Genomic DNA, 14,336 nt, shown 5'->3' on the forward strand with positions numbered 1-14,336 from the left:
ATTCAGGTTTTAGCAACTGTAACACTTTTTTTAAGTTGGTCCTTTTTTCAGTCCTTTCAGTCTAAATGTGTCAACACTAGGACACAAAGGGATTAAATTACCATTGAATGTCTATTCTAAATGTGGAACAAGTCATGTCAAGCCTGGGAGCACGTGCTGGTGTTGTGCTTTGCCACATCCGCAACACCACAGAAACGCCTTGGGTCCTGGACTGCAACCACACAGGCAGACAGCTGATCCATTCCCACATCTCTAAAATAGCGGCCCTCAACTCTCAGGCACCTGCATGCTGGCTCAAGTACAAAGAAACGGACCGCATGACCAAAATGTCGTAGCTGACGCTCCCTCATGATGCAAGTGATCCTCTCATCTTAGTCTCCCTCAGTAACCCCTTGTTTGATATAAAGTCATTGCAGCAGTTCCCAGGGATCCTTTGAAAACACCTAGTACCAAAGAACCAAAGATATGTAGTTGTCACCTCAGGTCACTGGTTAGCGTCCAAGTCTCATGCAACCATATAGCAAGACAGGTAGCACAAGGGAGCTAAAGACTCTGAACTTCATTCACATGCATCACCAAACACCTCTGTCCATTGACCTCATGACTCCACAAGCTCTTCCCAGGAGCCTCTCGACCTCAAAGGCCAAGGACCCAGAGGCATATATGTCACTGCTGAGATGCAGTGAATGTCTCCATATACAGATACAATTCTTGTAGAATTTGTTAATTAAAAGTCTGAATCTTAGTCTCGATCCAGGACCATCACAAACCCAGACACTCTGATTCCTCACTCAGCTTCACAAGTGCTGCAATCAAAGTATCCACTGATTCCACAAAGTTCACAGCATCATCTGTGGAGTCGAGGTCGGTAAACCTTTTGTCGCCAACAAAGGCACCCAAGTCACTGGTTTCTACAACCTGACCCAATACCCAATACATGCAAGAACTGAACTGTGTAGGAGACAGAATCTGGAACAGACATAAATGTGGAACTAACATTTTATGAAAATGTCAGACTAGATTGTTAAAACCTTTAACAAATAACCAACAATTTTCAATGTCAATTTATTTTCATTTATATAGCGCCAAATCACAACAGAGTTGCCTCAAGGTGCTTCACACAAGTCTAACCTTACTAACCCCCAGAGCAACAGCGGAAAAACTCCCTCTGAGGAAGAAACGTCAAGCAGTCCAGACTCAAAGGGGTGACCCTCTGCTTGGGCCATGCTACAAACATAAATTACAGAACAATTCACAAAACAAATATACAGGAAATGCAGTTGGTGCCCAGGACAGGAGGGTCTCCAGCATAAAAACTACACCCATCTCTGTATGGAGCTGCACCTTAAACAGAGAGAAAAACAGAATCAGGCATCAGAAAGACAACAAATACAGTATAATTTGTCAGCATTAAACAACAAGAAAAACAGGAAATACTAAGGTGATCACTGGCCACTTGCCCTAAGTTTCGCAACAAAGTTGCCTCAAGGGACTTCACACAAGTAAGGTCTAACCTTACCAATCCCCAGAGCAAGCACACTGATCAATCTACGTCTATAGCAGCATAACTAAGGGATGGTTCAGGGTCACCTGATCCAGCCCTAACTATAAGCTTTAGCAAAAAGGAAAGTTTTAAGCCTAATCTTAAAAGTAGAGAGGGTGTCTGTCTCCCTGATCTGAATTGGGAGCTGGTTCCACAGGAGAGGAGCCTGAAAGCTGAAGGCTCTGCCTCCCATTCTACTCTTAAAAACCCTAGGAACTACAAGTAAGCCTGCAGTCTGAGAGCGAAGTGCTCTATTGGGGTGATATGGTACTACGAGGTCCCTAAGATAAGATGGGACCTGATTATTCAAAACCTTATAAGTAAGAAGAATAATTTTAAATTCTATTCTAGAATTAACAGGAAGCCAATGAAGAGAGGCCAATATGGGTGAGATATGCTCTCTCCTTCTAGTCCCCGTCAGTACTCTAGCTGCAGCATTTTGAATTAACTGAAGGCTTTTTAGGGAACTTTTAGGACAACCTGATAATAATGAATTACAATAGTCCAGCCTAGAGGAAATAAATGCATGAATTAGTTTTTCAGCATCACTCTGAGACAAGACCTTTCTGATTTTAGAGATATTGCGTAAATGCAAAAAAGCAGTCCTACATATTTGTTTAATATGCGCTTTGAATGACATATCCTGATCAAAAATGACTCCAAGATTTCTCACAGTATTACTAGAGGTCAGGGTAATGCCATCCAGAGTAAGGATCTGGTTAGACACCATGTTTCTAAGATTTGTGGGGCCAAGTACAATAACTTCAGTTTTATCTGAGTTTAAAAGCAGGAAATTAGAGGTCATCCATGTCTTTATGTCTGTAAGACAATCCTGCAGTTTAGCTAATTGATGTGTGTCCTCTGGCTTCATGGATAGATAAAGCTGGGTATCATCTGCGTAACAATGAAAATTTAAGCAATACCGTCTAATAATACTGCCTAAGGGAAGCATGTATAAAGTGAATAAAATTGGTCCTAGCACAGAACCTTGTGGAACTCCATAATTAACTTTAGTCTGTGAAGAAGATTCCCCATTTACATGAACAAATTGTAATCTATTAGACAAATATGATTCAAACCACCGCAGCGCAGTGCCTTTAATGACAGTGGTAAGGAAAAACTCCTTCTGAGGAAGAAACCTCAAGCAGACCAGGCTCAAAGGGGTGACCCTCTGCTTGGGCCATGCTACCAACACAAATTACAAATATACAGGAAATTTTGCCGGTGCACAGGACCAGAAGGTTTCAGAAACATCACAACCATCTCTGGATGGAGCTGCACCTCATCAGAAAGACAACAAATACTGTATAATTTGTCAGCATTAAGCAACAAAAAGAACAAAAGAAATACTAAGGTGATCGCCGGCCACTAGCCCTAAGCTTCACGAAAAGATCCAGAATTTAGGTAAAGTTGAGGCCGCAGCACGCTCTATTTCCTAATAAAATGAATTAAAAGAGTAAAAAGCATAAAACTATACTATGCCAGTATGCTAGCCATTTGAAAGGGAAAATAAGTGCATCTTATGTCTAGACTTGAAAGTCTCCACAGAATCTGACTGTTTTATTGATGCAGGGAGATCGTTCCACAGAACAGGGACACGATAAGAGAAAGCTCTGTGACCTGTAGACTTCTTATTCACCCTAGAGACACAAAGTAGTCCTGCACCCTGAGAATGTAAAGCCCGGGCCAGTAAGTAGGGTTTAATTAGGTCAGCTAAGTAGGGAGGTGCCAGTCCGTGAACAGTTTTATAGACTAGTAGCAGAACCTTAAAATCTGATCTCACTGAGACAGGAAGCCAGTGAAGGGATGCCAAAATGGGTGTAATGTGGTCAAACCTTCTGGCAGCAGCATTTTGAGCCAGGTGGAGAGCCCTAATGCTGGACTAGAGTAAACCAGAAAATAGAACATTGCAGTAGTCCAATCTAGAAGAAACAAACTCATGAATCAGGGTCTCAACATCAGCCATAGACAGGGTGGGACGAATCTTCGCTATATTTCGCTGGTGGAAGAAAGCAGTCCTCGTAATAGTTCTAATGTTAATGTCTAACGTTGACCGTTGGGGTTTTTCCGTAATTATTGTATGGCCTTGCCTTACAATATAAAGCGCCTTGGGGCAACTGTTTGTTGTGATTTGGCGCTATATAAATAAAATTGATTTGATTTGATTTGATTTAATGTGAAGGTCAAAGGACAATGTAGGATCAAAATTACCCCAAGGTTCCTCACTTTGCCAGTGTGATGTATGACACACGAGCCTAGGCTGAGCGTTGACTGGTCAAATTGATGCCGTTGTCTCACTGGACCAAGAACCATCATTTCAGTCGTGTGTTCATGAAGTGACATTAATGTTGCACAGTCATTTGATATCACATATTCCTTGTTGCCTGTTATATGTTAGTGCCAGCTTGTTGGCACAAGTACAAAAGCACCTGATGCAACAATCCAGTGTGACCACGAAATCCATTCATCTACCTCGGTGCTGCAGAAAAGCGTAGAGTTTAACTTTGTTTGCCGAGGAGGCAATGTTTTCCCTTTGGCGTGTCCATTTGTTGATTGGTTTCTCTCAGTTTGACAACATTGATATGAATCTTGGCAGTGAGGTCAGCCTTTGAATTCAGGAAGCATTGCTTGAAATTTTGAGGGGATCATGTTGTCGATCCAGGAGCATTTTCTAGTTCTTATATAATGCCTCCTATTGTGTTCCATCTTATTTATAGTTTAGACAAACAGCTTTCCCACGCCCCAGCACTTCAGCACAATTAAGGATGGACAAATTGAGGACTGTTGGGCCTCGGCAGAGGTATGTAGTCTCTGACTGTTCTTGCCCCCTATCAGCATTTCAAAAATACATTTATAGTCGTCTTTAAAATAACTTGGCTTGATCTGGCAGCTACAGGTGCAGGGTTTTGACCAGAGCATCATTGTCAACAAACTTTAGATGTTAATAGCATATTGCTTTGGGAGTGATGGCCTACTGGTTACTGCAGCCTAGTGACCAAAGGATCTTTGGTTTAATTCCCTATCAAACATAAAAGTCAGTAAGATGCCCATGAGCAAGGTTCTTAATCCCACATTGCTTCCAGTGTGCAGTTCTGTGATATCTATGTGAATGTGGAGCATCATTATAAAACACCTTTGACTGTTTACTATTCAGGGTATTAGTGCAGCAGATAAGTGAAAAGCATCAAATTCGGCAGAAATACTCCTTAGACACTCCTCTTTTGAAAAAACTGATTGGCCACTTGACTTTTCAATCAGTGGTCAGGTAAGGGTCAATTGAAGAATTACACAGAGGTCAAAATTAAAAGATGCTCCAATCATATTGAAAAATATTCCACATCATTTGCCTGATCATAAAGATTCCAAAAAGGTATAGTTTGGACTATCTGTGACTGACGTCTATGGAGTTACAAGATAAAAACAGCAAGAATGGTGACAAAGGTCAGTTACATTTTGTACAGGGGTCAAAAGTTAAAGTTGCTCCAATTTTCAAGGTCATGGTATAGTTCAGATAAAAGCATGTTTCTGTCTGGTTTCCTCTTACAGGTATATCACAAAAGCACAAACTTAGAAAGATGAATTAATGTCACTTGAAATGTTCAACAATTGGTTTGAGGATCTACAGTTTGCACATCCTGAGCATTGTGCCTGAAGTTTTATTTTATTTATTTATTTTTCATTGCATTTTTGCCTAATCACATTAAAATCAAACGTCTGAATGTTAAGCTAATGTTGCAAACTTGTTTTCTTTTTCCTTTAATGGAACACCGCCCACAATTTGGTCAAAAATCAGTGGACATTTTCCCCAAGGATTTTGTATTATTTGTCACACATCTAAACGTACATTTTTGTCTCAGTATCCACTCATCTTCACTCATCTTCAAGTGCTTACTCCAGTTAAGGGTCACAAGGGGCTGGATTCTATTCCAACAGTTATAGTGCATGAGGCGGGGTTCACCCTGGACAGGACGCCAGTCTGTCGCAGGACCACATACAGACAAACAAACACATTCACACCCAAACACACAGCTATGGACAATTTAAAGTTTCCAATCCACCTAACCTGCATGACTCTGGATGTGGGAGGAGGCCAGAGCACTGGAGGGAACGCACGGAAACACAGGGAGAACACACAAACTCCATCCTACAGATGGGAATCGATCCCATGACCTTCTTGCTGTGAGGAAACAGTGCTAACCACTAAGCTACCATGCTGGCCCTAAAATCTGGTTTGTAAAAGGTAATTCCTTTGTTTTCATTGGACTATGCATTCGATCTATTTGCAGTACAGACCAGAAATGAGTACACACCTGTAAAATAATCATTTAAATGTAACTGTATCACCTCATAGTAACTGCAGTACTTTTAAGTTGAAGAGAGATTTTTTTTTTCAGCTGCACCCTACACAGGGGTTTGTGTAGCTATACCACAGGTTTACATCCATTATGTAAACCCGCCTATTCTCGTTTCACAGCCCAAACATGCTTGTCCCTGTCTGAAACAAATTTATTTTAGTGTTATCTGACCAAAGAATGTGCTTGAAACATTTTTCATGTTCTTTAGCAAATATTAATCTTGTAGTTTTGTGTAGAAGAACAAGGGTTTGTCTCTTTCTTGCATGCTGTCCACAGACGCTGTCTGTAACAGTTTAACTCAAACAGGTATGACCTTGAATTTGACCTTTCCAGTTGATCCAACATCAAAAGCAGTATAGCCAGTAGCAAGGACATATACAGTAAGATTCCATTACATGTTGGTGTTTAATCAGAACCAAACCTGTGGAGAATCTCAGTCATTCAAATCATGGTATCCAAGTAGGCGGAGTCAGATCAACTGGACTTATATAAATTCAGTTGACCCAGTCCATGGACAAATCACATTGATTATATTATGAGTTTTTTTGGGGTTTTTCTGCCAGGTGAACCAGGGCTGGTCTAAAGCATGTGAACTCACTGGGGTGCTGGGTACACATCTTAATTTTAAATTATTTCTGCACAGTTTGATTGAATGGGGTGGCTCAGTCCTTGAAGACTGATCACTGTATTTTTGATTTTATTTTATGAGGGCATGTCTTTTTTTCAAGAGCCCAGTTCCTACACTAATTAGTTCCTGCCAGCACTACCTATGTTTGCATCCATGGCCTTTGACGCATGATTACTCAACACCAAATCATCTCAGACCCAAGATATTTGGGATGCAAGTTCTCCAAACCATCTTACATATGTTCAGAGGCTGCCAATCTAAATGTAATTTGTCTGACTCAAATCAGAGAAGAATCAAATGTCTGAATGCCTCTACTAGTCCTTCGGGAATCATTGCATGTTTGATTAAGTCTTGCTTCCTTTGTTAAAATCAGTCAAACCCAATGCCCACAAGACCTGTAATAAGTTCTGATCTGGTCTAAAGAATACCAACATAATGAGGCCTTACTAGATATGTTTGTATTTTTGCCAAATGTGACTCTCCACTTTCAACGGCAGAGGCCATTATGTGGTCCAAACTGTAGCCATGGACAAATCACATTGCATATGTTACAAATTCTTTTACCAGGCTGGATTCACAAGAGCGAGGAGTGGTCTAAAGTAGGGATGTCCCGATCTGATCACGTGATCGGAAATCAGGCCCAATCACGTGGTTTCAGACTTGATCGAAATCGGACGTTGCATCCCGATCAGGAATCCGATATAGATTTTATCCTCATTATTTTGATCAGCGCTATTTCAAGCTCATTATTGCAGACTAATGGGTCTTTCACGCGTCGGAAGCGTCAAGAATCAGTCTAAAAAAGCATTATTTTCCATGAGACACATTGCTTTTTAGAGGCATCAGAAGTGTTGCGTCAAGACCTGAGCTAAAGCGATGCTTCTGACGGGAGCGCGCATTGCCGCTTGTCAGCAGGCTGATGCGGTCAAAGTTCAACCCAGTCTTTTTTTTTTAATTGAACAAAAGAAAAAACATAACAAGTTCAACCCAATCCAGCTTTCGACGCTCTGAGCTGTGACGTAGCTTCGCACTGTTCAATAGGAATGACACATCGGGTCAAAACACGGAAGACTAGTGGCAGAAACCACTGATCTGTACAAAACAGATCGGTGCAGAAACCGCTGATCTGCTCATTTATAGAGCAGTTTTCTGAAGAAAAATCCTTGGAAATGTTTTTGTTGTTTGTTACCTCAAAATTTCTGATTACTGTTTAAAAAAAGTTTAGAACACTTGTAATTAAATTAGCTAAATCAGTAAATGGTTCTTTAGAAACCTTTCATCTGTAAATTAAAACCACCTGTTATTTCAGATTAGATAATTTCTTGTTTAACATAAGGAACCTTGGACATTTATTTTTAGACAAATAAAATAACATGGAAATTTGTACATTTTTTTAAGTCTGGTAGATTATTACTTGATTGTTCAAGCTACCTCAAGGAGAAGTGCACTGTTTAAGTGACAAATAATAAAATAAGGTGATTAAAATGAAAATATTATATATTTAGCATTTGTTCATTGTTCATTCAGCTTTTTAAAGGACTCTGTATCGGCAGATACTCAAACTCAGATGATCCCTAGTCTAAAGCACATGGATTCACCGGGGTGCTGGAGTTGTTTTTTTTTTGTTGTTGTTGTTTGTTTGTTTGTTTGTTTTTGTCTTTTTTACTTCTCTGATACTGACTCTTAATTTAATTTACAAGCCGCTGCATGTAATTGAATTGGACACAAGTGGTTTACAAGAAGGTAACTGCAAAACAGTAAAAATGTTAAGAGCCAATGGGGACATTTAAAGCAAATATTTGACACATCACTGCACATTTAACATGAAGGAACTTCTAGTGGAGAAACTATTAGCTTTTCATCCATCCTCATATCTGTTTTATGTTCATCAATACAAGCACCATCTTCATACTGAAAGTGATACAGTATTTGTAGGCAACAAACATAATAACTCACCAATCTTTCAGTGTGTTTTGAACGGAAAGTGTGTCATGCAGGAAAGGAAACACTGTTCTATAACTCATTTAAACAAACGTACATTATGGTCTTGATTGTAGTATCATACCAGTGTAAAATCAGACTGATAATGCATCATTTTTAAGTTAAACAAGAGGACACGTCCTCCACAAGTCTCCAAGTGTGCAGGAGCCTGCTCAGCGTCGACCTATTTCCACTTCCCCTCCACGAGGAGCACAACGAAGTGGCATTCACATTAATTAAATAAAGACTTGTACAAATGTCCTTTAGCAGGTGGCTGTCTTACGGAAGTTAGCGGCGGTGGCAGCTGCCTGTGTACGGTAAACAGGGAGCGTTTTTGAAAAGTGATGGCGAGGGTGGAAGCGGTGCGGCGGCGCGCAGATTGGACAGCTGTCGCCGTACCCACCTCTCTGTGCTGACTTAGAGCTAATGCACGATCAAGCCTTTGTATATATTTTTCGAGTGCATTTCAACACTGTGTACACCTCGTGTTCGAGGCCGCACAGAGACACATTTGGTGTGACAGATGCACACAGCACATGAGCCACAGAGGGCACCAGCTGAAATGCCTGAGCCAGTGAATTACTTTTTTTCCATCAAACTTCAGGGATAAGCAAGAATTTCTTGCGACCTCAAAGAAAACGGCGCTCAGTTGAAGATGTCATTGAGAAGAAGATGCTGTTATCTACAGCTTCTTATCTTTACCAAAATCAACAAAGACTTGAGTATAAAAGTCTGTAGAAAGCCAGGTTATTAGTCTCTACAGGCAACAGCAATGTGTTTTTTCCATCTATTTACACGTTAGCGGTGGACAATAAGAGGTAGGTGGCTACTTCCGCAATCGCTTCCAACAGGAAATTAACATGCGGGTCCTCCGTGAAAGCTGCAGTATCACATCAATCTTAATTTTTCCCTCTACATATACTGTATATTCCGAGGAAGGGATTTTTTTTTTTTTTTTTTTTTTTTTTTTTTTTACAGTTGAGCTAAAATTAGAAATGGTACAGGTTTTGGAGTGAAATAAAATTGTCAGATTGTTTTGAAGGTAACAGCTATATGTTTTTGTTGAAAGTTTTTTTTTTATCCAGGGGCATAGCGAGTGTTTGTTAGTTCTGAGTGTTGCCACACAATGACCTTGACCTATGATCTTGAAATACAGTAACTTCCTTCTTGAGAAATGCTCCACTGAGTTTATCCACCAAGCTGAACTGAAATTGGTCTTGACGATATCTACATGGGCAGTTGATGATGAACTATGACTTAACTTTGACCTGTGACCTTTACAAGACCTCTGTTGCAAGAGGACAGTCCACTGACTTTATTCCCCCAGTGTTATTGAAATTGCTTTTTGTGTTTTTAAGATATCAACAGTGACCTCGGATGTGACCTATGACTTTTAATTTACCTCTGTTGTGAGAGGTCAGTTAATATAGTTTGCCCACCAAGCTTGATTGCAATTGTTCTTTGAAGATATTGCAATTGACAGTAGCTGATGGCCTCTGATTTGACCTTGACCTTTGTTGTCTGTTGAGTTTATCAACCATATTTGATTGAAATTGCTCTTTTTTGCTTTGACACATAGACAATGAACATTGATTTGATGTTGACCTTTGACCTTGACATGACCTCTTTTGCAAGAGGACGGTCCGGTGAGTTTGTCTGACAAATTTGACTGACATTGCTCTTGTGCTTTGAAGATAACACCATGGAGAGTAGGCGATGACCTCTGATTTGACCTTTAATGACCTTTAAATAACCATTGTTGTAGGAGGACAGGCAACAGAGTTTATTCACCAAGTTTGATTGAAATTGCGCTTTGTGTTTTGAAGCTATTGCCACAGACAAACACAAAGATGTGTTGTTTACAATAGCTTCTTAGTAACTGCACAGGCAGGGGGCGCTGTTATTGAAGCTAACAACCTAAAATGTAAATTTATTCCTTTCAGCAACAGAAAAGCACAAGACTTTTCATCTGCATAGTAGCTGAGAAAATAGTTATTTCTGTCTGATTTCATATCTAAGGGCCCTGTCCCACTGGCGTTTAGGAGGATTTGCGGATGGAATGTACACAAAAGTGGCCCACATCCGCCAAACAACCGCAATATCCGTGTAACATTCCTGTATGAGTCGGTCGACATCCGAACACGTCCGTGATCATCCGCAGAGGCACGCAGCCAGGATTTTTGAGCGGCTAAAAAATCCTGATGCAGATAAGATCTGCATCACTTCCTGAACAAATACTGAAGACATACGCAGGACATACACAACCAACGCGCCGCATATCCGCTGTCATCCGCTGATATCCACAACCGACGGGTTGGCGCGGCTTGGTGGCGGACCGGGACAGCGTGCAAAACAGATATAACGCGTGCCCAGCACGGCTCATCATGGTCGCAGATGGTATGTCGCGCATGCAGACAGAGTGTGCACGGATGAAGCGAGTGCATCATGGCTGCTGTGCCCCTCATGGGGGCGCCTCTGCGGTCACCTTCGCTTCTGTTCCCTGTTATATCCGCTTTTCTTCCTCATGTATTCGCTGTGCACTACGTGATCCACGCCGGGACATTTGTCATTTACACCTACCTTTGTTGCGGACGCTCAGCTTTTGTCTCCTCATTTCATGTGCAAATCCTCCTAAACGCCAGTGGGACAGGGCCCTAAAGGAATAACTTGAAGTTTCAATGCATGCACAGTAATGTGGTGATGAAATCTGAGAAAAGACTATTACAAAAAAAAATTCAGAAGGGAAGGTGTTTGTGAATGAATGAAAAACAAATGCTGTGCTCCACACTGCTGATCACCATATGGTGTTGATAGGATGTCCAGGTAAAATCTAATTTTAATAAATTCCTAATCAGCTTGGAGGGATCTTGAAACAACATAGTTAACGGATATGTGTAGAGTCAGCAAGGTCTGTGGACTTTAATAAGATTTGAAAGGCATTACAGCAACATTGCCGTCAATGTCATGTTGAGCTGCTCCCTCTGTCTGTAACTCCAGCAGAGAGGAAAAAAGAGCAGACAAATAAGAGGCGCTACGGGAGAAAAACATGGTCATCTGTTCCAAAAGAGCTGAAATCTGATCTCTGGGGGGAGAACCGTCGTCGGAGGTGCTGTATGGTACATATCATCTCCCTCTGATCATTCATGCTTTCTAATTACAGAAGGTGAGGAGAGCCATAATTTTATCGTATTTGTTTTGCATCACTGCAAAAATAGAAAATGAGGGCTCGCCAAGCTGCACCAATTTACTTCATTTCGACCTTGATTAAAAGAAAATTAATTGCCACATCTCTCATTATGTTGCAGGCGGCATGTGATGACGCGAATGGAAAAACGCAAAAGTAAAGATGCAAAGGCTCTGAGGGAGTGTGAACTCGACCTGGATGCACGCTCGTCTAATGATGAAAATAGTCAGGGCCTGAGAGCAAATTTTACACTGCTATAATTCCAGATAGCACATTCATTCTCAGTGTTGTATACATTTTATGGTAGAATTCTTGAGGAAGTGCAATTTAGACATGCAAATATGCAAATTATTCATATTTTTTATACTACAAACCATTACCTCCAACCAAGGCTTTGAACCAGTTCAATGAACAAAAGCAAAAATAAATAAACAAATAAATGCATTTGATATATATCACAAAACCACAAACTTATATTTTTCATGTCCCAGAACAGAAATGTTGATTTGAAATAATTGTAGCCAGTTTCATAACATATTTGTTCCAACTTTTATTGCAAAATGTTAAAATATTTAATATTTCTAATTATTATAATATGAATTATTTAAAATATTTTCTGCTTGCAATAAGTTGGTGCTGAGTTCATTTCGTTTTCCTTTTAATGTCGTGCACATCTTTGAATGTCGGAGAGATTCAGGCAAGAGCAGCAGGCAATTCAAGTAAAATGCCGTGTGGTCTCCCTGTATCCACCTACATATAAATGTTCTATTTTATTTATTCTGTTTTATTTATTTTGAATAACATGTTATGGCCTCCTGCAGCCGCTGCCACTCGGGGTACGAGTCTTGTACCTGCAGCCGCTACCATTTAGGGTACGAGTCTCGTACCTGCAGCCGCTACAACTCGGGGTACTAGACTGGTACCTGTAGCCACTACCACTCGGGGTACTAGTTTCGTACCTGCAGCCGCTACCACTCGGGGTACAAGTCTCGTACGTGCAGCCACTACCACTCGGGGTACGAGTCTTGTACGTGCAGCCGCTACCACTTGGGGTATTAATCTCATACCTGCAGCCGCTACCACTCGGGGTACTAGTCTCGTACCTGCAGTCGCTACCACTCGGGGTACTAGTCTCACTTGGGGTATGAGTCTCATACCTGCAGCCGCTACCACTCGGGGTACTAGTCTTGTACCTGCAGCCACAACCAGTCAGGGTACAAGTCTCGTACATGCAGCCGCTACCACTCGGGGTACTAGTCTTGTACATGCAGCTGCTACCACTCGGGGTACTAGTCTCGTACCTGTAGCTTCTACCACTCTGGGTATTAGTCTCGTACCTGCAGCCGCTACCACTCGGGGTACAAGTCTCGTACGTGCAGCCGCTACCACTCAGGGTACTAGTCTCGTACCTGCAGCTGCCAATAAGTTGGTGCTGAGTTAATTTCGTTTTCCTTTTAATGTCGTGCACATCTTTGAATGTCGGAGAGATTCAGGTGAGAGCAGCAGGCAATTCAAGTAAAATGCGGTGTGGTCTCCCTGTTTCCACGTACAGATAAATGTTCTACTTTGTTCCTTATAGATGTCATTTAAATGCCCCTTTTTAAAATGCTTACTTCTGATTGCATTTTTAAAGCAATCCGAAATAGTAATTTTGAACTTCATTGCAAAACAGAAAATCAAAAATGTTTTTATTTATTTTGAATAACATGTTGTGGCCTCCTGCAGCCGCTGCCACTCGGGGTACGAGTCTTGTACCTGCAGCCGCTACCATTTAGGGTACGAGTCTCGTACCTGCAGCCGCTACCACTCGGGGTACTAGACTCGTACCTGTAGCTGCTACCACTCGGGGTACTAGTCTCGTACCTGCAGCCGCTACCACTCGGGGTACGAGTCTCATACCTGCAGCTGCTACCACTCGGGGTACTAGTCTTGTACCTGCAGCCGCAACCAGTCAGGGTGCAAGTCTCGTACATGCAGCCACTACCACTCAGGGTACTAGTCTTGTACCTGCAGCCCCTAGCACTCGTGGTACGAGTCTCTTACATGCAGCCGCTACCACTCGGGGTGCTAGTCTTGTACATGCAGCTGCTACCACTCGGGGTGCTAGTCTTGTACATGCAGCTGCTACCACTCTGGGTATTAGTCTTGTACCTGCAGCCTACCAGTCGGGGTACAAGTCTTGTACGTGCAGCCGCTACCACTCGGGGTACTAGTCTCGTACCTGCAGCCGCTACCACTCGGGGTACTAGTCTCGTACCTGCAGCCGCTACCACTCGGGGTATGAGTCTCGTACATGCAGCCGCTACCACTCGGGGTACTAGTCTCGTACCTGTCGCCACCACCACTCGGTCTTGTACATGAAGAAATTATCCGCTGGACTAAGAGTCTTGAACCTGTAACCACTCCCGTTTGGGATACGATTCTCACACCTGTATCTTAGTATAGTATAATACTCTTTAATTACTGTCTGTTGTTACAAAAAACAAACAAACAAAAAAAATTTTTGTTGTGAATCCCTGCTTACAGCTACTCAATTGTGAACATCAGAACAAGCTGTTTCCTGTGGCTGTCAGTGATTGACATTCCATAGAGACCATGGTCACCCTTACAAATGATCAGAAATCAACCTTTTAAATCCTATTTGCA

At 41.7% G+C, this 14,336-nt stretch overlaps 1 protein-coding gene across 1 annotated transcript; it reads right to left on the reverse strand.

Moving 5' to 3' along the window:
* Positions 1 to 12,495: 12,495 nt before the first annotated feature.
* LOC117511539 (keratin-associated protein 6-2-like) lies at positions 12,496 to 13,985 on the reverse strand. Its single transcript, XM_034171545.1, has 4 exons — positions 13,912 to 13,985; positions 13,446 to 13,625; positions 12,992 to 13,099; positions 12,496 to 12,883 (listed from the first exon to the last, which is right to left on the reverse strand). Exons 1-4 carry the CDS (start codon positions 13,983 to 13,985, stop codon positions 12,496 to 12,498), a joined length of 750 nt encoding a protein of 249 aa, XP_034027436.1.
* Between the last annotated feature and the right edge of the window lie 351 nt (positions 13,986 to 14,336).

Source organism: Thalassophryne amazonica, chromosome 6 (assembly GCF_902500255.1).
Source record: "Thalassophryne amazonica chromosome 6, fThaAma1.1, whole genome shotgun sequence".
Taxonomy (NCBI): Eukaryota; Metazoa; Chordata; class Actinopteri; order Batrachoidiformes; family Batrachoididae; genus Thalassophryne; species Thalassophryne amazonica.

Coding starts and splice junctions, on each gene's coding strand:
- LOC117511539 (XM_034171545.1), bottom strand. CDS start 13,985: ATGTACGAGACTCATACCCCGAGTGGTAGCGGCTGCAGGTACGAGACT. Junction 13,100..13,445: donor CTAAATGGTAGCGGCTGCAG/GTACAAGACTCG, acceptor TGGCAGCTGCAG/GTACGAGACTAGTACCCTGA. Junction 12,884..12,991: donor CAGAGTGGTAGAAGCTACAG/GTACGAGACTAG, acceptor TTGTGGCTGCAG/GTACAAGACTAGTACCCCGA.